At 41.7% G+C, this 23,324-nt stretch overlaps 1 protein-coding gene across 6 annotated transcripts in view; it reads left to right on the forward strand.

Moving 5' to 3' along the window:
* ebf1a (EBF transcription factor 1a) overlaps positions 1 to 23,324 on the forward strand; it is a 132,681-nt gene that overhangs the window by 14,941 nt on the left and 94,416 nt on the right. For all 6 annotated transcript variants that reach the window (XM_079629826.1, XM_079629828.1, XM_079629827.1 and 3 more), the window contains one exon: positions 747 to 815. In XM_079629826.1, coding sequence (XP_079485952.1) covers positions 747 to 815 — 69 coding nt within the window. The remainder of the gene's footprint in view (positions 1 to 746; positions 816 to 23,324) is intronic.

The raw sequence follows: 23,324 nt of genomic DNA on the forward strand, positions 1-23,324 counted from the left end.
TGCCATCTGTGCAGGGAAACCTGAACTCACCGCCCCACCTGCTGTTTACCGCCGAAGACACCATATATATACACCCCTTTTCCATCCCTCCTGTCTTCTTTCACTTGCTCATGCTCCAATATCCATCTTGTTCTCCGCTGTTGGAATACAATTTAACACACACACACACACACACACACACACACACACACACACACACACACACACACACACACACACACACACACACACACACACACACACACACACACACACACACACACAGTTCTATACTTTTTTCTGATTATGTAAAATATACTATGTAATATAAAAAAATAGGCTATACATTTATTCTGGGAACACATTAGCAACACTTGCCTCTTCTGTCTTCATGAAATCCTTCCAGGATGTGTCCTCTTTACCTTCGCCTCTCCTCCTGTATCCTTTCCTCTCCTTCCCTTGCCCTAGTCTCCTCTCTCCATCACTCTTTAACTGCCAAGTTATCAGCCACACTTCTTATCCTTCAATAACCGTCTCTGAGCCGGGCAGTCTGTTAGCTGTAATTACTAATACACTGGCCGAGAAGCAGCATATTGTGTGCTGTGTGTACAGTAGTGAATGCCTGCCTTAAAGGAGTGAAAGAAAGACTTCTTTATATTTGCCACCTCTTCCTTCTCCACTGTGTTTGAGTTCAGTGCTTACATATGTGCAGTAATACTCAGATTAACTGCTCTCTTCCTCTCTTTCTCCCCCTCCATCTCTATTAGCCGCTGCTGTGACAAAAAAAGTTGTGGCAACCGTAACGAGACGCCGTCTGACCCAGTCATCATCGACAGGTAAGAGCTGGGTATTTTTATGTGTGTTGCAATGTATCTGATCATCACACTGGACAGGAAGTCCAGTGGAAGGGTTGCAAGTGGCTTCATTTGAAAGTTATAAAGGATAGTTTGTCAGGGTAGATTCCATATTTAATTTGACCCGAAATAAAATGAGGTTGTAATGGCACTTGCCTCAGTCATTTTTTTTTTTTTTTCAATTTACATTTCTTTTCTATACTCCGCATCCTTAAAAAACATTTAAAAGTTTGGGGTCAGTTAGATTTTTTTTTCCATTAAAAAAAAGTATACTTTAATTCAGCAAGAATGCGTTAAATTGATCAAAAGTTAGAGTAAATATCTTGAAAAAATGTATCATGGTGTCCAGAAAAAAAATATTAACCTGTGCAATTATTTTCAATAAGAAATGTTTCACCAAATATATGAATAAATTACATTTGAATTCAAATATATTTAAAAATCGAAAACAGTACTGACCCCAAACTTTTGATTGGTAATGTACAAGGAAATAACAGCCTGTTATAATTTTTAATTTAGTATGTGAATCGCCACAGAGGTAATGCTGTAAATGAATTCAAATAGCATTCAAACAAGTCAAAATTACAAGTGTTGCTCTATAACAGCTTTGTGAACACATGTCTGTGGGTGCTCTATATCACTATATACGCTCTGCTGCTCAGAATAAAACATTGCAAATCAAAGGTAGCAGTTCAAAGAATTCACCATCAGTGGGAAAAACAACCTGACAACAAGCATAAAAAAGCCTTCCTGGAACCAGAAGCCATTTGTTTGCAAAAGAGTAATTGTTAAGTGATCGAGCTGGGCTGTTTTGAGGCCCTGTCGGGGTTGTTGAGTATGTAGTGTGCTCTGAAGTGTGCATGTATGAATAATCAGCAGTGAAGATGTGCAAGACTTCTGGAGAGAGCAGCATGTGCAGCGAAGCACGTCTCCTAGCCTTTTTGTTTAAAAAGATCATACAACCGTGTCACGTTATTATTGAGGGCGCGACTGTTTCATTTCTGACTCGATCGTGCCGTGGTTCGATGGAACCAAGCATGGATTTCTGCAGATTAAAGTGTGTTTAAGTGTCAAAGGTGTGTTCTGATCTGTGTGTTAATAAGTCAGTGGCCTGTGCTATCAGATGAACACAGCTGTAGGATCACCGCGACTTTGCCAGAATTGGGGTGTGTGTGTGTGTTTGTCAGAGAGTAAGAGAGGCTTCTACCTGGCTGCTGTGTCTGTGAGGCTGGCCCATTTCTGCTCCACTGGGCTAGAACGCTTCACAGCTCTCAAAGACAGCTGCAGCCCCTCGACGCCACGTGGCATCACCTCCACCCAACACATGCTCACACAAACACACTGCCCATCACTTACTCTTCTTGATTGTTTTTCTAGATAAAGTTTGTCTGAAATGCTTCCTCAGATCCTCCTGTTGCAGCTCCGCTGTGGCTGTTTGTGGTTTGAACGATTGTGTTTTCGGGTCTGGCTGAAGTCGGCAGCTGTGCTCGAGGTCACCGCAGACCCCTTTAGGCTCAGGTGCGAGGGCATCGCTAGTTGCCCGTGAATAAAAAAGGAATTAGTAACAGTTTACTTTTAGTCATGTGTCTCTCAAAGATGGGAAAATAGGTCATTTGAAATGAGACCGGGAAATATGGAAGAGTTTACTGGAACTTTCAATATTTTCTTGGCCACATTCACATACTGGGGTTCCCAACAAACAAGGCGCAAGATGGAACAGAATCAATTACGGCAAGCGTAGACGAGCGCGCTCGCGCGCCCAAATTCATCAAAAATATGATTTTGAGCTTCTTCCTTCCCTTGAAGTTATTTAGCTGAATAAATAAGAGCTCATTAGTGTGGTCTTGTTTCAAAGAGCTGATTAGGTTTTACAGCAGTAATTAGCAAGGCTAGCGCTAATTCCTCTGGAAGAGTAATGAAAGTGATTTCCTAATTAGGTTCCTCTCATAAGACGGCACAACAGGCCACTTCAGCGAAACCAGAGGAATGTCAGAGAAATAAAGCCAACTAACAATGCCTTATTAGATTGTTAAAATAACAAATCTTACTCGCAGCAGATCTGCGCTCACGGGACCGTCGGCTCACGGTTCAAGTTCCCAGACTCATCGGGAAGCTTTTGAAAATGTGATTGGGGTAAATTGAATTACTCACGTGAAATTAAAACTGGTTCGCTAGCTATCTTTCTTCTCAGAGGGGTGTGTTTAGTTTACGTTGGATGGCTGTATCCAATCTCATTTCATGTGTAAATGTATGTGTGTCTTGATTGACTCCTCGTCTTCTCCTTTTCTTCTTCTTTTACTTTCTGAGCTCTGTTAATGCCCCAGCAAGATTATTTCAAATACTTTAATCTGCTCTCATTGACACGGACACAAAAGGCCAGTGACATCTAATAGCAGCCCTTTTCACTGCCTCCTGTTTCATCTCTTTCACATCCCTTAGAAGCTCTCTCTCTTATTCTCTTTCTCGATTTCTTTCTCTCTTATCATTGTGTGTGTTAGGAGTAATTGAAGCTCAATAAGCCGTACAGTAATGGGGAAAGGTGTCGTTCTATCTCCCTGGGAACATTGCAGTTGATGCCTTCATCACCATGGATACTCTTAAACACTGATAGTGATTTCGTAGTGCAGAAAGTTCAGAGTTCCCGCGCGAACCGTGGGAGTTCTGTGGCTTTGCGCTCAGTCGCGAGCCCTGACCCCGCTGGAAGGCTTTATTTGTTATGTAATCTTCAACATCTGGATATCCACTTCATGAAGAAATAACACAGTAAAGGATGGAAAACGCCACGGAACGGGCTTGATGTGCCCTTTCTCTGAATGTTTAATGGAGGTCTTTGGCTCGCAACTATACTGCTGGCCAGATTTGACCTTCTAGAAGAAGACCTTCAGGTCTCATTAAAGCAGAACAGGAAGTAATGTTTCACAGAACCATTTTCGATCCTGCTCTGCTATGGGCCGCTCACACAGGATGTGCTACTTTATTCAAAACAGCATGAGAACGCATGAGTTCTTCTTAAGTGATATAGCGTAATATTATCTATCTATCTACCGGTATCTATCTATCTATCTATCTATCTATCTATCTATCTATCTATCTATCTATCTATCTATCTATCTATCTATCTATCTATCTATCTATCTATCTATCTATCTATCTATCTATCTATCTATCTATCTATCTATCTATCCATCTATCCATCTATCCATCTATCGTCTGAGCTATGAAGGAGCAACATCTGAGCAGTAAAATTGCACCTCAATATTGGATGTTTGGGGAAGAGACAGTGACAGCGAGCAGCGCTATATTCCTGCAGTATGTTTGCATTAGTGGATTAGCGGGCTCTATTTCACAGAGCTGTTCTCTGAATCGGTGGCCAGAGAGTGATCCTCACAGGCTGGGGCTCCCATTGTTAACGTAATCCTGTCCGGTCTGTAGCCCTATTGTGAGGCAATTAAGACTGAGAGACTGTGGAGAGCTCAGCGTGACTGTCTGTGTGTGTGTGCGAGCCATGAAAACGACAGTAATGCACTGAAGGAAAGTATTTGCAGTTTACATGTTTCTGTCTTCTCTACGAAAATTAACTGGTCAGTCTTTCCCTCTAAAAGAGATACATAGGAAGTGCGAGTGAAGGAAAATGTGGGCATCAGCTTTAAAAAGTGTACGTGACTCCAGGCTGGGCTGTCACAGCTGCTGAAAGGTGATGTGCTCCTATGCAGTGACAATGTCTCTTCCTGGAGAGAGAGAGAGTGTGTGTGTGTGCTTGCTTGTATTTGTGAGTCTGTGCGCATAGGTGTATATGTGTGGCCTACTTAAGCCCAAACGGTGCAGGAATAATAAAAGGCCAAGCTCTGCTGTTCAGAGTTAATACAGGGTTAAAGATATGCAGCTCACTGTCAACAATCCCATCATCCGCCTGGATGGTTCCCAAAGAAGAGCATGCACTCCTCTCCACTCGCCCGTGCCTGTGTGTGTGGCCCTGTGTGTGCTGTTCTCCCCTGACAACTTTACCATTCTGTCTTCTTTACTCTCTCTATATACCGAGCGCCCACTTTCCTTCTCTGTTGCTTTCTCACTCGCACAATTATAAATGTCACATTGACATTTCTTTTTAATTAAGCTAATTAATTAACCTGATTAATAATATATTATTTAAACTAATTAATTATAACTCCTCCAGCCCATTTACTATTGTAAGACTGTAGCTACCACTCTCATCAAAATAATAAGAAAATATACAATTATGAAATTTTCTTATGATATATATGAATATATTTAATGTTTAATAGATTCCATACACAAAGAAGCTTAAGGCAAAGCTTTTATTTTCCCAGATTTAAGCTAAAAGTACATTTTCGACTATACCCAGGTCACCATAAACATACTTTTAAGCAAATTGTATAATATTGTATTCAAAAATGCTTGATGAAACACAAAAGTGCAAATAAAATTTCCAGTTTCCAAATGTTAATAAAAACGTTTGAGGGTTGGTAAGATTTCCTAATGTTTTTGAAATAAGTTTCTTACATCCACCAAAGCTACATTAATTTGATCAACACAGTGAAAGCAGACATATTGTGAAATATGATCACATTTTAAAATGACTGTTGTCTATTTTAATGTTTTAAAATCATTACTGCTTTTAAAATCACACTGCTTTATTCACAAACTGTTTTTGTGATTTTTCTGGATTTTTGCATAAATTACATTGGCAACATTGGTTAATTTTGTCCCAAATACACAAGTCATAAACACACACATAAAACACACAGCTATTCTCTGTGCTTGTCCAGCCTGTTGTTCACGAACAGGGCATGAGGTTGTGATCTCTGGGAAGACTGATCGGCCCTTCAGGCTAGTGCTAGAAACCCTGGCAGTCTAGTCTCCTCCTCTGCTCTCACAGATAAGAGCCACGGATCAGCCAGATCACTGATCCACTTCATAGGCTTTAGACACAGATCTGACCCACTCAAGGCTACTGACAACACTTACTGATGAGAAAGAGTGTTTATGAGGAAGACAGAGAGGAAAACTTCATTTTACTCCAAGAAAAACAACCAAACCGTCTCATTTTCACACACTAGTGGTGACACAGATTAGACTGGTGTTGTTTTAAGAAGCATGTGTGCGGATGAGACCGTGTGTTTGTGTGTGTTCATATGGAGGGTATTGTTGATGTATGCCATTTCCTCACGAGTGTGTGTGTGTTGATTGAGGAATGTCAGACAGGAAGTGCTCCTCCCGGGGAAGGTGATGTCACCGCAGCTTCAGGGCGGCTTCCTGTCTACTTCTGCAGCAACAGATGCACTCTCCCAATTGCAAACTTTTTTATGTCGTAAGCTCACACATACAACTTATTGACGTTAAACCTGATGTTTTTCTCAGTCTACTCTAAGCAACCTCAGATTCCCCTCTAAAGGGCATGCTGGGAAAACATCCCCTCTTTGCCTCTCTCCACTGGATGCTCTCACGCAGGGACATCAGGGTAATCCTGTTATTTCTGTCAAAACACACACACACACACACACACACACACACACATGAAGAATATGATTTTTTTGCAGTTGAACACATTTTCTATTGGCTTCTCTCATCCATATGGTCAGGCCAATCAAGATTTCATACATCTATATTTAGCATTGTGTACCGCTCAGTGGGTGTGTGTATTTGCGTGCGTACTGCACAGAGGGAACCCCCGTGTCTGAAGTCCATTGTTGTGGTTTGTTGTGTTTGGGATGCACTTCCTGTGGTGAGAGGTCAGCAGCGCGCAGCCTCGGCTGGCTGCTGAATAATTCATGCCATTGACTTTGTGTCAGCTTTCACAGGCGTGCCCAGGGATGTTTTATTCATTTATCTCATTTAGGGGCCCTGCCTGCACCTGTTCCACCATTAAGCGCCCCGCTCATTTGCATTAGATGCTAATTTAGATTACCGGCAGGCCTGGGCTCCCCTATTTTCATTATTTTTTCTTAGAAACAAATATTGTACTTAACAAAATACATCGATTTTTACATGAATTATGAGTATATGCTATGAGTCTTAAAAGTCAGCATGAAAGACAGAAAGAAAGAGATTGTGTAACTGTTAAGCACTCATTGTTTACTAATAATAGTTTATTGTAAAAAAAAGTGTCCCAATTACTGAAACTTATAACATTGGAAGAGTGTGAACATACGTGTGTGTGTGTGTGTGTGTGTTTAGAAGGTGTCAGAGTGAACAGACTTGCCCTGGAGCAAGTTAAGCACAGATGTGCTCTTTATACCCCTTCTCTTAGCTCCCGCCCTATTCCCTCACTCCGCATGAAGATCACCTTTCTTTTAAACACACACACACACACTGTCATTTTCCGTCATCCATCTGTCTCTCTCTTTCTCTCTTTGTTCTATTTTTATCGCCACAATCATGTCATCATAGGTCAACTTTGCTATACATTCTCATTCAACTCAGGTAAAGAGAACAGAATTTATTCTGTTAAGTGAACGTGAATTGGCATTCACAATGCATTTTACTTCTGCAAAGTGATGCTAATAGGACAAGATTTGATTTTATATATCGGGAATTAATTGGATGGTAAGAAGTGGTCATTTTGTACATGCCAGAATTACATGAATGTGAGATTGGCATAGTAATGCTTTATTTGGCTACTAAAAATAAATTATGGGTTTTACATTATTTAAAGTCGTGTTTAAACGGAAGTATCTACATATCTTTTGTACTGAGTTGTGACATACATGCAGAGGTGGGTAGAGTATCCAAAAACTGTACTCAAGTAAAAGTACAAGTACTTCTAGAAATATTTACTCAAAGTAAAAGTAAAAGTAACAATCTTAATAGTTACTTGAGTAAGAGTAAAAAAGTATCCAATGAGAAAACTACTCAAGTAGTTAGTTACTAGTTACTTCGGATCATAGGCCGATATATATTATATATATATAAAACATGATATTATTTAGATATTTTTTATTTAAATGACTATTATTATCATAATTAGTATCCAATGAGAAAGTATCCAATGAGAAAACTACTCAAGTAGCTATAGTTAGATAATTTTTATTTAAATGACTATTATTATCATAATTAGTATCCAATGAGAAAGTATCCAATGAGAAAACTTCTCAAGTAGCTATAGTTAGATAATTTTTATTTAAATGACTATTATTATCATAATTAGTATCCAATGGAAAGTATCCAATGAGAAAACTACTCAAGTAGCTATAGTTAGTTACTTCGGATCATAGGCCTATATATACTATGATATATATATATAAAACATGATATTATTTAGATATTTTTTATTTAAATGACTATTATTATCATAATTAGATAGGCTACCTTTGCCACAAAAACAGAAGAGACAAGCATTATTTCTGCCATCTGTAGCCCGAAAATCATTGCCTGTCCTTTGGTTTGTATAATAGTAACTTATACAACTACAGTTGGATTATTAGACAATGTCGAAATATAGTGAATCTGCAGAGTATTGCATTTAAAGGCATGTAAAGGGAAACATTGACACAGAGAAGAAAGAGTTAAAACTCTTCACATGTGCTCGCGCTGACCGCTACTGAACATCTGAACACAAACGACGATCAAATGCACATCGACGGATCTTCTTCTGTCTGTTCTCCAAAATGTAATCAAATGTATATTTCTGCAAGCATGTTTAAACTGGTCAACAGTGTCTAAGGCAGGCAAAGGCATTCGTTTTCAAGTTGAGTTCGCACGCGACTGCGCAATACATTACCGAGGGATGGCGGGTGTTCATTTCATATGTGGACAATGGTAGCTTATTTATTGTATAAAGTAATATATATGTCCAAAAAAAACGGGTAATGTCATACTTTGAAGTAGTGCTATCATATCGTAATCTGTTTGGTTGTAAAATGTATTACCTGAATGAAATTAAATCGAATATCGTCCTGTGGAACGATATTCCACAGGATATATCGTCCTCAGCATACGAAGATAATAGAGATCTTCATCGCTGGCAAAAATTATGCATTTGCAGATTTGCGTTCACTTGACTGTAGCTACTGTAGGTCCACAGCCACTTCATCCAACGCTCTTGATGTTCTTAAATCTTCCTGTTACGACTCCGAGTCGAGTGTGAATTGAAAGCGCTTCAGACGATTCAGTGCGTGCAGGAAACTGAACAGATCATACAAACTGATTCGCGAACCGATTTAGACAGATCTGCCCACTTGTTTGATGAAGTCTTTGAACAGAATCGACTCAAAAGAGTGATTCATTTGTGAATTGAGCATCGCTCATGCCCAGAAAAAAGATACAGCGCGCTTGGAATAAACTACGCATTTAACAACACGTATTGCATTAAAATAAAGTAACGAGAGGAACATCGCTCAACGTAACGAAGTAAAAGTACCGTTTTTTTATTAGAAATGTACTCGAGTAAAAGTAAAAAGTACCCACATTTAAATCTACTCTTAAAAGTACAATTTTCCCCAAAAAATACTCAAGTAAATGTAACGAAGTAAATGTACTTCGTTACTACCCACCTCTGCATACATGTGAATAACATCCGAAAAATATAGGATGGGAACTTATTTTTTTATCTCATTGGTTGTTGACATGCTGAATTTAATAGCCTGCACAGCATAAATAATGTCTACTTAAATAGAAAGTAATTTCAGAGGACGAACAAGTGATATTATGATTAAAGATTACAGAAATGGCAAGTTTGTAATAACGCACAGATGAATTATTCACAATAAGACTAGATATGTACATGAATAGGAACTTGAATAGGTTAAGACCTCATCACGTGTTCAAGGAAGCACACCTCCCACGTTGCTACCGTGAGGGTGAGATGTTTAGACCTCTCACAGCAAATGTATTCAATGGACGACTCTGTATGTCTTTCCAGATCAGTGTTAGTTTGTGTACGTGTTCGTTTCATTAGTATCACGCAGAATACAGAGCCTTTTCAGTGGCTGACACTGCTCAAATATGTTTTTACCACTGAACGTGCTTTTCGCTGTTGGACCGGAGCGTGTTGGCTGTATGTGTGTTGTGTGCCACACATTGCGCCCATCTGGAAATTAATCTTGTTTGTACTGTCTGAGACTGACTACATTATGCCTTATGTCTACTCCTCTAATTGCTAAACTCATCAGCTCTGCCTAATAAAAAATATCTGTCTGAACTCCATGCCATGCCTTGACAATTTAATCTACATTGGGTACCATGAGGAACAGGTCACCCAAGAAAGAGAGTTCTGTCATCATTTACTCACCGTCATGATAGCTGATATGACTTTCTTGCTTCTGTGAAAGATGTTTGGCATCCTGTGGTCTGAGAAGTGATGATTTTAAACATCATAAAAGTACAATGGCGATCCACATGACTCATGCATTACATTCCAAGCATACTAAAACCTTAAATTGATTAATAACTGAACAAGTGACATCACTGCTGATCGGTCATGAAACTAAAGCTGTTGTTGTATGTATAAGCTAGTTTGACTCATGTTAAGTCGCCATATTAAAATATATGTACTTAAATGTGTTGGATTTAGTAAGATTTCAGTCTGGTCTTCTGAATAATGCATAATTGGAAAATAGCACACTATTTTCACACACTATTATAAAAGTACTTTTATGTCTTTTTTTGGAGACTGGTGATGTTATAAACTGCGTTATATGGAAAAGAGCAACAAGTACATTCTGCTAAACATCTCTTTTTATATTCCATTGAAGAAAGAAACGGGTCAAACATTTAAAATAATACAAAGGTGAGTAAATGATGACAGATATGTAATTTTTGGGTGAACTATCCCTTTAAACATCTGTTGCTTCCATTTGTTCACTATTTGGAAATATAGGTCTTAAAATCATTAACAAAGACTTAAGGTTTAGGCAATAAATACAGGAGGTGCAGTAGCTGTATAGGTCAGTAAGGTGTCTGAGAGGTCTATCACTAACACTAATCATTATCTTTCTCCGTCAATATGCTGTACATCAGGGTTTCGATCACCAGCCTGTACAAACATGAATGCAAGGATGACAAATGCAGCTATTGGATTGTCGTATCTCAAAGCACACCATCAGTACTCAACTATTTGATTGACAACCTGTATATTTGGGCCTTAGGGCGGAGGATTGTGGGAACTGTAGTGCACAGTGAATGTGTGTTGGAGGCCAGCAGAGTTGCTGAGTAGCGGATGATTATGCAGCCCTAAGGTGTTGATGGCTTCACTGGGCTGGCCTGGAGCTCCCTCCCTGTTGTGTTCCTGATGTTTCTTTCTTTCTCTCTCTCTTTCACTGTCTTATTTTTTTTCTTCCTGGGGCCGGGCAAAACTGCCTCAGGGGACTGTGGGTAACTGTGATTGACAGCCAGATGCAGGCAGAGGTCGAAGCTGCTTTAAAACGTCAATGGGCTTTCATCTTGTAGCGGACACCAGCTCTCTTTATACACACACTCTCGCTCTTTCACTCTCTTTATGTGCTGAAACACACGTACACAATCAACGCAAAGTATGGTGCTAATGCTATCGTAATACAATCTGCACTGATTTAGCAACTTACAGCTACGAGTGCACAAGATAAATTCATGATTTGAGAGATTTCTTCTGCCTTGCTGAAAGTAAAACAATCTAGATCAACATAAACCTCCATGGTACAAAATTTGTTGGTCAACCAGCATGGTGCTTTTCATGAAGCTGGTTCACTGGAGACATGCTGGTTAAGCTAGTTAAAGTCAACATGAAATTAAAATTGACGATTCTAATTTTTTAAACGGAATATAGCAGTGTTTATTATAAATAATTTATCTGTGCACATTATGTGCCCTTGTATTCCCGAATCAAAATAACTTCCCTTCATTTGCAGCCTCTCCTCTCCTCTCCTCTCCTCTCCTCTCCTCTCCTCTCCTCTCCTCTCCTCTCCTCTCCTCTCCTCTCCTCTCCTCTCCTCTCCTCTCCTCTCCTCTCCTCTGATGTGCTTTTTGGCATGAGGGCGGGACAACCTGTCACCCACATGAGATTGCAGCAATAGCAAACCACAACGATCCAATCAATTCCCGATAGACAAAATCAAGTCCCATCCTACTTTTTTTTTCTTGTTTGAGAAGCCATAGCAGTTTCACGTGGACATGCGTCACAAAAGGAAAGAAACAACTATCACAACTTCTGTTTCATGCCAACTTGGAAGCCTAACATATGCTGGAAAAAGTAAAAGTCTGACACTTATGTAGCACCCGTACAGCCACTCAGAGCGTTACTTACGTGAGAATGGTGGGTGCTTGGGTTCGGTGTAGTTCAGGTGGATACCACGAAGGTGCACCTAATAAGTTGTAAAACCTTTTGACAATACAATATTTAGAAATAATGAGACCCAGAGATAGTTTTTAGTTTAGCAAAAAATAGGGTAATGCCCTGGTTTAATTAAATAAAACAATTTGGCAAATAGAATATAAAAGCTTTCCCCAACACAAAATATCACAGAATATTCAAAATAAATAACCAAAAAATTCCCCAAATACTTAAATGATAGCCTCTTTAAATTTAGCTAGAAACCTCAATAGTTTCACTCACACTTGTTACACCAGAATAACTTATCTAAAAGTTATCTCTTTCTTAACAATTGCTAATACACAAGGAACTTTACAATAAACAAAAAAACTTCACGTGTACTGAAACGAGTCTTAGCAAATGCAGTGGTGGGCCCACTCACACACATTCACACACATTTCAGTCTACTCACGGTACTTCTCTGAACAGAAAAAACACGTTGCAGGCCTGTGTTGGTCTTGCAAAACATTGAGTGCGCTGAACAAACACTTGCAACACATTGAGAGCGTGGAAATACTTCGATCCCGATCCTCACGTGCAGCGCGATCAACCGACAGGTCCCGCCACAGCATAAGCCCACCGTGCCTCGCTATCTCGGCTGCCTCCGATCACGCGTCAGCTCCGTTCGACGGGTCTCCGGCTTCGTTTCTCACTCAGTCGCTCGCTCAACAACACCCCGAGTCCGCGATCCTCTCATCTCAACACCCCGTTCAGTTTCATCGGGTTTATCGACTCTTTCTACAGTTATTATTTTCTCAAACGCGAGCGTCCTGTTCTCCACACTGGTCCAGCCGGAAGCGAGGAAAAAACCTTCCCGCACCCTCTCTCACTGTTCCCTTTCCGGTCACGTGTATCCATACAGCATATTAACCAAATGACCAATAAATATTGTGACATGAAAACAAGAAGAATAAAGTAATAAAAGGCTTACAGTATAAAACCTCTGATAATATTATTTAGCTAAATAATATAAACTTTAATCACTGTCATGAAATAAAACATATTGACCTTTTAATTATGTAAAATAAATTGATATTTCCTTCTTTAGAAATCAGTGTCTCCTATTATTTATTTAAAGTAAATAAACGTTTACTTTTTTTAATAGTCATGTGACTCGTTTTTGAGTAAGAGAGATTAATCATAACCTACCCTGTTTCCATTAAACTATAATACCCAAGTTTACCACTGGGCTACATCTTCCCCCTTCTAGACAGTTTTGATGTCCTCATCAAAATAACCCTTAGAGGACTCTAATAGTTTTAACGTCAAGGGTAGAGGCCTGATTTGAACAAGTGAAACACAACGCCATGGGGTGGCACCAGAAAGTTTGACATGGACTGCTTCTGGAGTCTCCGTAGATTCCACTTCCCACCAATACTCCATGGCTTAGTACTGTCACAGGGTAGTCACAGGGCTTGCCAAGTTCATCGTAGCTCAGCTTGACCACTGGACGGATGACTCTTTTAGAACGCTCAACTTGTTCACTCTCAGCTTGAGTGTTCGGATAGGAATTGACATCTGCCCCCTCTTCTAGAGCGTCGACTTCTGGATCAGCGTGAAGAGGCAAGTTTGGAAGATCGTTGACCACTGGCTCTATCTCAGCAGGGTCTTGAGCTTGTCTTTCCGGTTCTCTGACGATTGGCTCGGATTGCTTTGTGGACAGTTCTGGACATGTCAGCAACTTATCCCAGTCTAACTCAACGGGTCTGGGCAAATATACTTCGTCGTACTCTAATCCTAAAGATACGTCTTCATCTGGGTTGTTTGTCTGTACCGGTTCTTTTGTATTTTGCTGAAATGCTCTGGTCACAGGTCTTTGTTGTGGCCCCACTTCCCTTTCGTCAACCGGGAGTCTCACCAGATAACCAATGGGTAACAGGTGATTGCGATGAATAGTCTTTTCTACTCCCAAGCCTCTCTCTGGCTTGATCTTGTAGACAGGTAAGTTGGGTAGTTTCTCCATAACAATATATGGTGAAGATCGCCACTTGCATTTCAATTTGTGCTTGCCTTTGACCCCAAAATTTCTCAGTAGCACCCTGTCGCCTTTGTCAAGGACTTGTTCTTTGACGTGCTTGTCGTGTGCTTTTTTGTTTCTTTGGTGGTTCTTGTCTGCCGATTCTGTTGCAAGACTGTAGGCTCTTTGGAGATCTTGCTTGAGCTTAGCAACATACTGAAGGTAGGACTTTGTCTTTTGGTTGTCCTCGGTCACGCCAAAACAGATGTCTACCGGTAAGCGAGCTTCTCTGCCGAACATTAGCAGGTAGGGCGAATAACCAGTTGCATCGTTTTGAGAACAGTTGTAGGCATGGACCAACTGACTGATCTTTTGACTCCATTTTTGTTTTTGCTTTGGATCAAGTGTGCCGAGCATTGACAATAGCGTACGGTTGAATCTTTCTGGTTGCGGATCTCCCTGAGGGTGGTAAGGCGATGTTCTTGACTTACGTATACCCAACATCATCAGAAGGTCGTGGATCAGTTTGCTTTCAAAATCGCGGCCTTGATCCGAATGTATGCGGGCAGGGAGTCCGTAGTGTACAAAGTAGCGCTCACACAGTATCTTGGCAACGGTGGCTGCCTTCTGGTCTTTGGCTGGAAAAGCTTGGGCGTATCGAGTAAAGTGGTCTGTCACTACAAGGATGTTGGCGAAACCTTGGGAGTCTGGTTCAAGTGACAGAAAATCGATACAGACGAGGTCTAGAGGGCCTTGGCTGGTGATCTGTTTTAAGGGAGCAGCTTTCTGAGGAAGAGCTTTGCGAGTGATGCATCTGCCACAGTTTTTGATGTACTGCTCAACCTCAACTCCCATTTTCGGCCAATAGAACCGATTCCTGACAAGTTCGATGGTCTTGTCCATGCCCAAGTGACCCGACTCATCATGCAGAGAGCTCAGGACCATCGGGACATACTCTCTGGGCAGTACCAGCTGCTTTATCTCAGTTCCATTTTTCTCAACCTTTCTGTAGAGCAGATTGTTTTGAATGAACAGCTTGCTTGCTTCTTTGTTCAACAGGACAGAAGTTGGATTGTCAGGGCGGGTGAATGATGGACCACCACTAAGTGACTGCTTGACTGGAGCGATAGTAGAGTCAACATCTTGAGCGGTGACCAGGTCTTTGTGACTTAGCTGACTCAAAGAACCGAGATCCAACCTAACTGGGAAGGCGAAACACTCTGGTATCCCATCAGGCGATATTCCGAGCGACTCAGCAATAGTTGTAGACTCTGTTGGAGTTTCACAGCACTTGATCTGTTTACACAGAGCTTGGACACTTTCAGTCGGTACACTTTGCCAACCTTCGTCTGTGGTTGGAAGAGGGTTGCGTGACAGGGCATCAGCGTCGATGTTGCTGCTACCAGGCCTGTACTGCAGTGTGAATTGGTACGTGGCGAGTGCTGAGAGCCAGCGGTGACCAGTCGCATTGAGTTTTGCAGTCGTGAGAATATAAGTTAGGGGGTTGTTATCAGTTCTCACGGTAAACTGTGCTCCATATAAGTAATCGTGGAACTTGTCTACCACTGCCCACTTAAGTGCCAAAAACTCGAGCTGGTGCACTGGATAGTTCTTTTCGGATGCACTCAGCTTGCGGCTGGCGAAAGCAACAGGTCTTAAGCCCTCGGGGTACTCTTGGTTGAGGACAGCGCCGAGCCCCTGAATACTGGCATCAATGTGAAGTATGTAAGGCTTGGTGGGGTCAGAAAATGCCAGCACAGGTGCGTTTGTGAGGCAGTGAATGATCTTTTGGAATGCCTCTGAACATGACTGGTCCCACCGTTCACCAAAAGGCTCATTGACTTTATAGTAGGTCTTGTCTGATGCAGAGGCAGACTTTCGATTCTTTTGAGTGGGAGGATACCCTTTGCACAGCTCTGTAAGTGGTCGGACGGTGATGGAAAAGTTTTTTATAAACCTGCGGTAGTAGCCGCAGAACCCCAGGAAGGACTGCAGAGAAGGAAGGTCGGTTGGCTGCTTCCACCGCGTCACTGCTTCAACTTTGTCTGGGTCTGTGGCGATGCCGTTCTCAGAGACGATGTGCCCGACATAGGTGACTTGCGAGCGACAGAACTGGCACTTGTCGAGGGACAACTTGAGTCCAGCTTCTTCAAGACGAGCGATGACTTTGAGGAGTCTTTGCTCATGCTCTCCCAGAGTCTTACCGAAAACAATGAGGTCATCTAGATAGACGATAACTTCAAGCATGTGCATGTCGCCAACTGCCTTTTCCATGAGCCGTTGAAAAGTCGCAGGGGCCCCTGTGATACCCTGTGGCATCCGCTCAAATTGAAAGAATCCCAAAGGACAGATGAAAGCAGTTTTTTCTTTGTCCTCCTCTGTCATTGGGATTTGATAATAGCCACTGCGCAAATCCAACACTGAAAACCACTTACTGCCAGACAAGCAATCGAGAGCGTCATCGATACGTGGTACAGTGTACTGATCTGGGGTAGTTCTCCGGTTCAGGGTGCGGTAGTCAACGCACATACGAAGTTGACCATTCTTTTTACGTGCAAGGACAATCGGTGAAGCATATGGACTTCTTGATTCTTTTATAATCCCAGCTGCCAACAAACCTTGCAGGTGTCGCCGAAGGTCATCCAAATCAGCAGGGGCAATTCGTCGAGATCTCTCTCTGAAGGGAGTGTTGTCATTCAGACGGATGTGATGTTCTACCCCTTTAGCCAGACCGACATCCCATTCTTCAATAGAGAACACCTGAGTGTGTTTGGCAAGCTTTTGACTCAGCCTCTCCTTCCACTCTTTGCTGATGGGTGACTCACTGAAGTCAAACAAAGAAGGATCCATAGCTGGAACGGATTCGACTTTAGGGTTTGGGGCATCCGTCACAATGTCAGCGACGTGAAGGTGAGCGATCACTGTGCCCATTGGAATGGCAGTTTGCTTTAGAGACTCATTACGCAGGAGCACCAGGAAGTTGTTTGGATCTAGCATCTTGGAGAACGACACAGTTGGCTGGACAAGTACACTTGGAGGAAGAGCAGGTGAGTGGGCTCGTTCAATGATGAGTATGCTGTCTCCAATGTCTTGTTTTTCTTTAACTTTGCAGATAGCAACGTATTCAGTGCCAGGAGGGATGCTGAGAGGACCAGGGCCAGACCACTTAACTTCAGCCACAGGCAAGTCTTTGCTGCCTTTTACAGTCATCCCTGCAGGAACAGGTAGGTGTTTTTCCTCTTGAACTTGAATTTTGACTGAATTGACGTTCTCCAGGTCTTTTTTCTGTGTTCTGGACTTGAAAGGCTGAACCCCCCTGACGTTTGTGCCGATCAGGACAGGTATAGTCTCAGAGCAACGTGGATCAGGGCACACCAGGGCCAGGACAGGAACAGACTTGACTTTGTTGGACTTAGATTTTTGTGGCAGCTCCAACTCAACCTGGATGTAACCTTTGTACGGGTAACTGCTCTCTGACTCACTTAGGCCCCATATGGCTAGACCGGTCACAGAGTTTAACTGTATGTGTGACAGATGTTTGGCATACCAGCTGTCGAAGATGATGGTAACTTGTGATCCACTGTCCATCAGCGCAGTGCAGAAGTTGCCATTGATCCTGACCTGAGCAGTGGATGGCGGTCCCACGAGTCCCTCAGGCAAACTGTTGGTCGGTATATTTACCGCGCTTCTCTTGACACTTGCATTTGTGGTTTTGGTTCTGGTTTCGTTATCAGAATGGCGGTTCTGCTTGGACTTTCTTTGAGCTTGCAGCAGTTTCTGAATAACTTTGGGATAGTTCTCGGGAGAGGAGCACTTGTTGGCATAATGCCCGTCTTCACCGCAGCGATAGCAAAAGAAATCACTTGGGTCTCTGGCTGTAGGAGGTCTTAGCTGCCAGGGTCTTGACTGGCTCTCTTGTGGGCAGGGCTCAGTAGCAGGACTGTACTTTGGCTTGACCGACATGACAGAGACTTGCTTTCGGAGCTTGACAACTTCTTTCTTTAAAGCTTGCACGTTCTTGTCTTCTGCGTTCTCTGCCGCAGGAGTGACTGAAAGCAGTGTGCTTGTCGTGAGGTGACTTGACATGGCGGCGGGGGCAGAGAGTTCACTTACTTGTGTTCTGAGTTGGTGTATTTCGGCTTTCAAATCATTTAACTCTGTGTCAGAGGTCACCGTAGCACTTTTGGCATAGGCGGCTTTGGGTGGATGGAGTCTGCGACGTGAAGCTTCATGCTCCTCCTCCAGGCGTATCTCATTCAGCAGCTCGAGAAAAGTGGGAGGACTGTCTCTGCGGTCTCTCAATCCGAGATTTAGTATCATCATGTCAGATCGGATGGCCCCTTTAATGAGTTGGTCAAGACGTGCTTTGTCTGCCACCGATGACTGAAGTCCACCCTTTCGGACAACTTTATTTAGGACTCTCTCTAGGCGTCTCAGGAACTCAGAGAGTTTCTCGTTGGTGTGTTGACACAACATTCTGAAGGCAAAGTAAAGTTCTTCACCGCTCTCAGGGCTGCCAAAGGTGGTCTCGAGAATGTCAATGTAGTCCATAGAGGTTGCAGATGGGTTGTTGAAACGGACAGCTTGGAGGATCTCGAGTGCAGGACCCTTTACACTTTCCATTATTCTCATTTTCTTTTCTCTTTCAGGGCGATCATATTCTTCAATCATAAGTCTGGCTTGTTCAACCCAGTTTTCCAGCTGTTCTTCTCCCAGGGGTGTGGGCATGACCCCTGAGAAAGTGCGCAGTCTTCTGTAAAGATTGTTGTCACCTTGTGTGTGCTTGCTTGTCATTTGCAGGACATCACCAACTGCTCGAATGATAGCTTCAGGAGTGGACGCTTGCAGTGGGGAAAAAATACTGGAATCTGGCAGCGGCACATTCTGACCATCACCGGCTGCCTGAGCTTGGGGTTCCTCCTCCTGCTTAGAAGGTCCAAAGATTCTCCAGGTCATATCAAGCCCCTCAGGAACAACATCAAGAGGAATGGCGTCTGCATTCACATTCTCCCTGCACTCACATAGCACAGTTAAACTTTGAGACTGTGGGTCATACATTCTTCCTCTCACCTTGACTCTCCCGAGTGCTTTGATAGTCTGCAGCGTTTCTTCAATGAAACCAACTTCAGTTTCCGGAGGTACATCTTTAACCAGCAAGGCTTTCACCGGGTCTATGCCTTCTCCAACACACCAGTTCTTCAACTGAGCCATCCCCACTGATTGTGCGCTTACAGTGATCACTTGTCAGAACTAAATTTGTTAAGTTTTAGTTGTACTTGAACACCAATAAAGCTTAATTTGCGTTTTCTTGACTTAAAATGCTTAGTAGAACTCTACTTTTATAGTTTTAAAATTTTCACAATAGATACTCGTTAATATGGTTTTACATGTAGGTTAACAGCTAGCCAGCTTTTGGTTCTAAACTATTTTTTAAACAAACAATTTAAATCTCTGGGTCAAACTAAAGTTATATCTGATTTGAAACTACTTCTGAACTAAATTTATCCCAGCGGTGCCTCCATTTTATTTATGTAGCACCCGTACAGCCACTCAGAGCGTTACTTACGTGAGAATGGTGGGTGCTTGGGTTCGGTGTAGTTCAGGTGGATACCACGAAGGTGCACCTAATAAGTTGTAAAACCTTTTGACAATACAATATTTAGAAATAATGAGACCCAGAGATAGTTTTTAGTTTAGCAAAAAATAGGGTAATGCCCTGGTTTAATTAAATAAAACAATTTGGCAAATAGAATATAAAAGCTTTCCCCAACACAAAATATCACAGAATATTCAAAATAAATAACCAAAAAATTCCCCAAATACTTAAATGATAGCCTCTTTAAATTTAGCTAGAAACCTCAATAGTTTCACTCACACTTGTTACACCAGAATAACTTATCTAAAAGTTATCTCTTTCTTAACAATTGCTAATACACAAGGAACTTTACAATAAACAAAAAAACTTCACGTGTACTGAAACGAGTCTTAGCAAATGCAGTGGTGGGCCCACTCACACACATTCACACACATTTCAGTCTACTCACGGTACTTCTCTGAACAGAAAAAACACGTTGCAGGCCTGTGTTGGTCTTGCAAAACATTGAGTGCGCTGAACAAACACTTGCAACACATTGAGAGCGTGGAAATACTTCGATCCCGATCCTCACGTGCAGCGCGATCAACCGACAGGTCCCGCCACAGCATAAGCCCACCGTGCCTCGCTATCTCGGCTGCCTCCGATCACGCGTCAGCTCCGTTCGACGGGTCTCCGGCTTCGTTTCTCACTCAGTCGCTCGCTCAACAACACCCCGAGTCCGCGATCCTCTCATCTCAACACCCCGTTCAGTTTCATCGGGTTTATCGACTCTTTCTACAGTTATTATTTTCTCAAACGCGAGCGTCCTGTTCTCCACACTGGTCCAGCCGGAAGCGAGGAAAAAACCTTCCCGCACCCTCTCTCACTGTTCCCTTTCCGGTCACGTGTATCCATACAGCATATTAACCAAATGACCAATAAATATTGTGACATGAAAACAAGAAGAATAAAGTAATAAAAGGCTTACAGTATAAAACCTCTGATAATATTATTTAGCTAAATAATATAAACTTTAATCACTGTCATGAAATAAAACATATTGACCTTTTAATTATGTAAAATAAATTGATATTTCCTTCTTTAGAAATCAGTGTCTCCTATTATTTATTTAAAGTAAATAAACGTTTACTTTTTTTAATAGTCATGTGACTCGTTTTTGAGTAAGAGAGATTAATCATAACCTACCCTGTTTCCATTAAACTATAATACCCAAGTTTACCACTGGGCTACACTTAGATAGTTCGAGACTTTTTAAAATAATCAAATCGTGCTCTTATATGTGTGACTGAACAATATCACATTTTTGGCGTCACAATTGGGGGTTGGGAAAGAAAGTGTGCACACACACACACACACACACACACACACACACACACACACACACACACACACACACACACACACACAGATCTGTCTAGCAGGAGCTGGTGGAGGCGTCTCTCATTTCTCATCGGTTTCATCCTCCATGCGTAATCAGATTTCAGTGTTTGCTGAGGAAAGAGGACCACTCACTCTCAGAAAGACACGCCTCAGCCTCCCTGTCTCTGTGTCTGTCTGTGCCACCCCGGCCTGGGTGTTAGCATCGTCTGAATTACAAACATGTCTTACCTGCTGACTTAAACGTTTTGGTAAGTGTAGTGCATGCTCTTGGTACGTGAGTGATGTAGTGCCGGAGAGGTAATGCGAATCTTTATTATTAATGTGCATGTAGAAATAAAAATGCTAATCTTGTCCATATTAATAGCTTGAACGCTTCCCAGGTTGCCTTGAAGTCTTGCGTCCTCCTGAAGGGATGTCAGGGTCCACTTCTACACACAAGCGCACGTTATGATTCACTGTTCACGTACACTTACAAACAGACAATGAGAGAGAGAGAGCTGTGGCCCCTGGCAGGGTAAATGGATGGCTCAGGTTACAGCTCTGTGAGTGCTGGATGAAGAGAGAGAAAATGAGAGAGAGAGAGTGAGAGGGCTGTGAAGGATATTCTGGATCACAAAAGGGTCAGGGGATGAAAAATAGATGGACGTGTTAGTTCAGCTCTGGGTGAATTCAGAACTGGTTCCTCACCTTCCCTCAGAGCTCACCTGACCTTCTGTCCACCAATCTTTTTAGGGATACACTGCGGAAGAGTTTGGAGGATAGTGCCCTACTGTTCAAAAGCACACATCTAAGGTCTGTTCCAAAAATCTAGTGAGCTTCCTCTGTAGACAGCATTTTCATCATTACAATGATTTCTGAAGGATCATGTGACACTAAAGACTGGAGTAATGACTGCTGAAAATTCAGCTTTGCGTCACAGGAATTACGGAATTACGTTTTAAAATGAATCACCACTTATTTTAGATTGTAATAATATTACACAGTATTACTGTCTTTACTGTGTTTTTGTTCAAATAAATACACCCTTGGTGAGCGTTTGCAACATCTTTCAGAAACGTTTAGCTGACCCCAGACTTAGTTGTAAAGATATATTCAGAGTAAAATATAAAACAGGTAATTGTGGGAAGTTAAATATAAGAAATAAAGTCAGAATTTTCCCTAGTGGAAGAACCTTGATACACAAGTATCTATATATTAACATATACATTAGCATTATATACTGTATAACATTTATTAATGTTTTGGAAGAAAAAAATAAATAAAAAATTACGATTAATTGAATAAATCATTAAATCAACAAACATTTCGTGCTATGTATATTTATGCAATCAGTCGCAAAGTTAGGAAGCCACTGTAGAAGTCAGGTTTTAAAACGGCAGTAGTCACCTAAATCGGACTCCCTGCCTGCTCGTGTTTCTATCTGCTTTTGTTCAGATGTTTGTGAAGGGGTTGTGAGAGCCACACTGACCCAAATTAATTATGTCCCAGTTCTCCAGAGGCAGTGCGTCAACTATTTAGGGCATTCTGCAAGAGATTTTAGACCAACGAGAAAGGGTGAGTGAGAAAGAAACAGCGGAAAGAAGAGAAAATATGCTGTACTAGTTAGGATGCTTCCACCTCATATGAAAACACATCATGGCCAGATTTACACTCGGGTCATTTTGAGGTAAGCTATTTTTTACATGGACTATACTCTACGACACAGCTGTCAGTCACAGATGTTTAAGAATTATATGTAGTGTTGTTTTGTTTAGGATGGTGGTGTCTGTGCATTTGATACTTCCCAGTGTGCACTGCACAGGAAGTGGACTACAGCCTCCCACTGTGGTCTGCATTGTTTTTTTTTAGCACTCCCCTCCACCCTGAGCCCTGACAGCACGGCACCAGCACCCAAAAACAACAAACATGTCCGGTAGACTTAAATCTGCACTTATAACGCGCTACTGTCTGGAAAGACCATTTGCATTCATTAATTGTTTTCTCAATTAGAGGATTCAGCATTCAGGACTTTAATCAGGGCATTTTAACTATTTGAGTCGGAACAATTTTTTATGTTTTTAAAGAAGTTTATTATTCTCACAGAGGCTGCATTTTTATCATTAACTTAATGAAATGGGAAATACAAAAGGGATAATACACTCAAAATGAAAATTCTGTCATCTACTTACCCTCATGTCACTCGAACCCTGATTTCTCACATCTATGGAGCACAAAACTCTTCCATGCAATCACTGTAATACATTTTTTTTTAAACAA

This window comes from Phoxinus phoxinus (genome assembly GCF_949152265.1).
Source record: "Phoxinus phoxinus genome assembly, chromosome: 12".
Taxonomy (NCBI): Eukaryota; Metazoa; Chordata; class Actinopteri; order Cypriniformes; family Leuciscidae; genus Phoxinus; species Phoxinus phoxinus.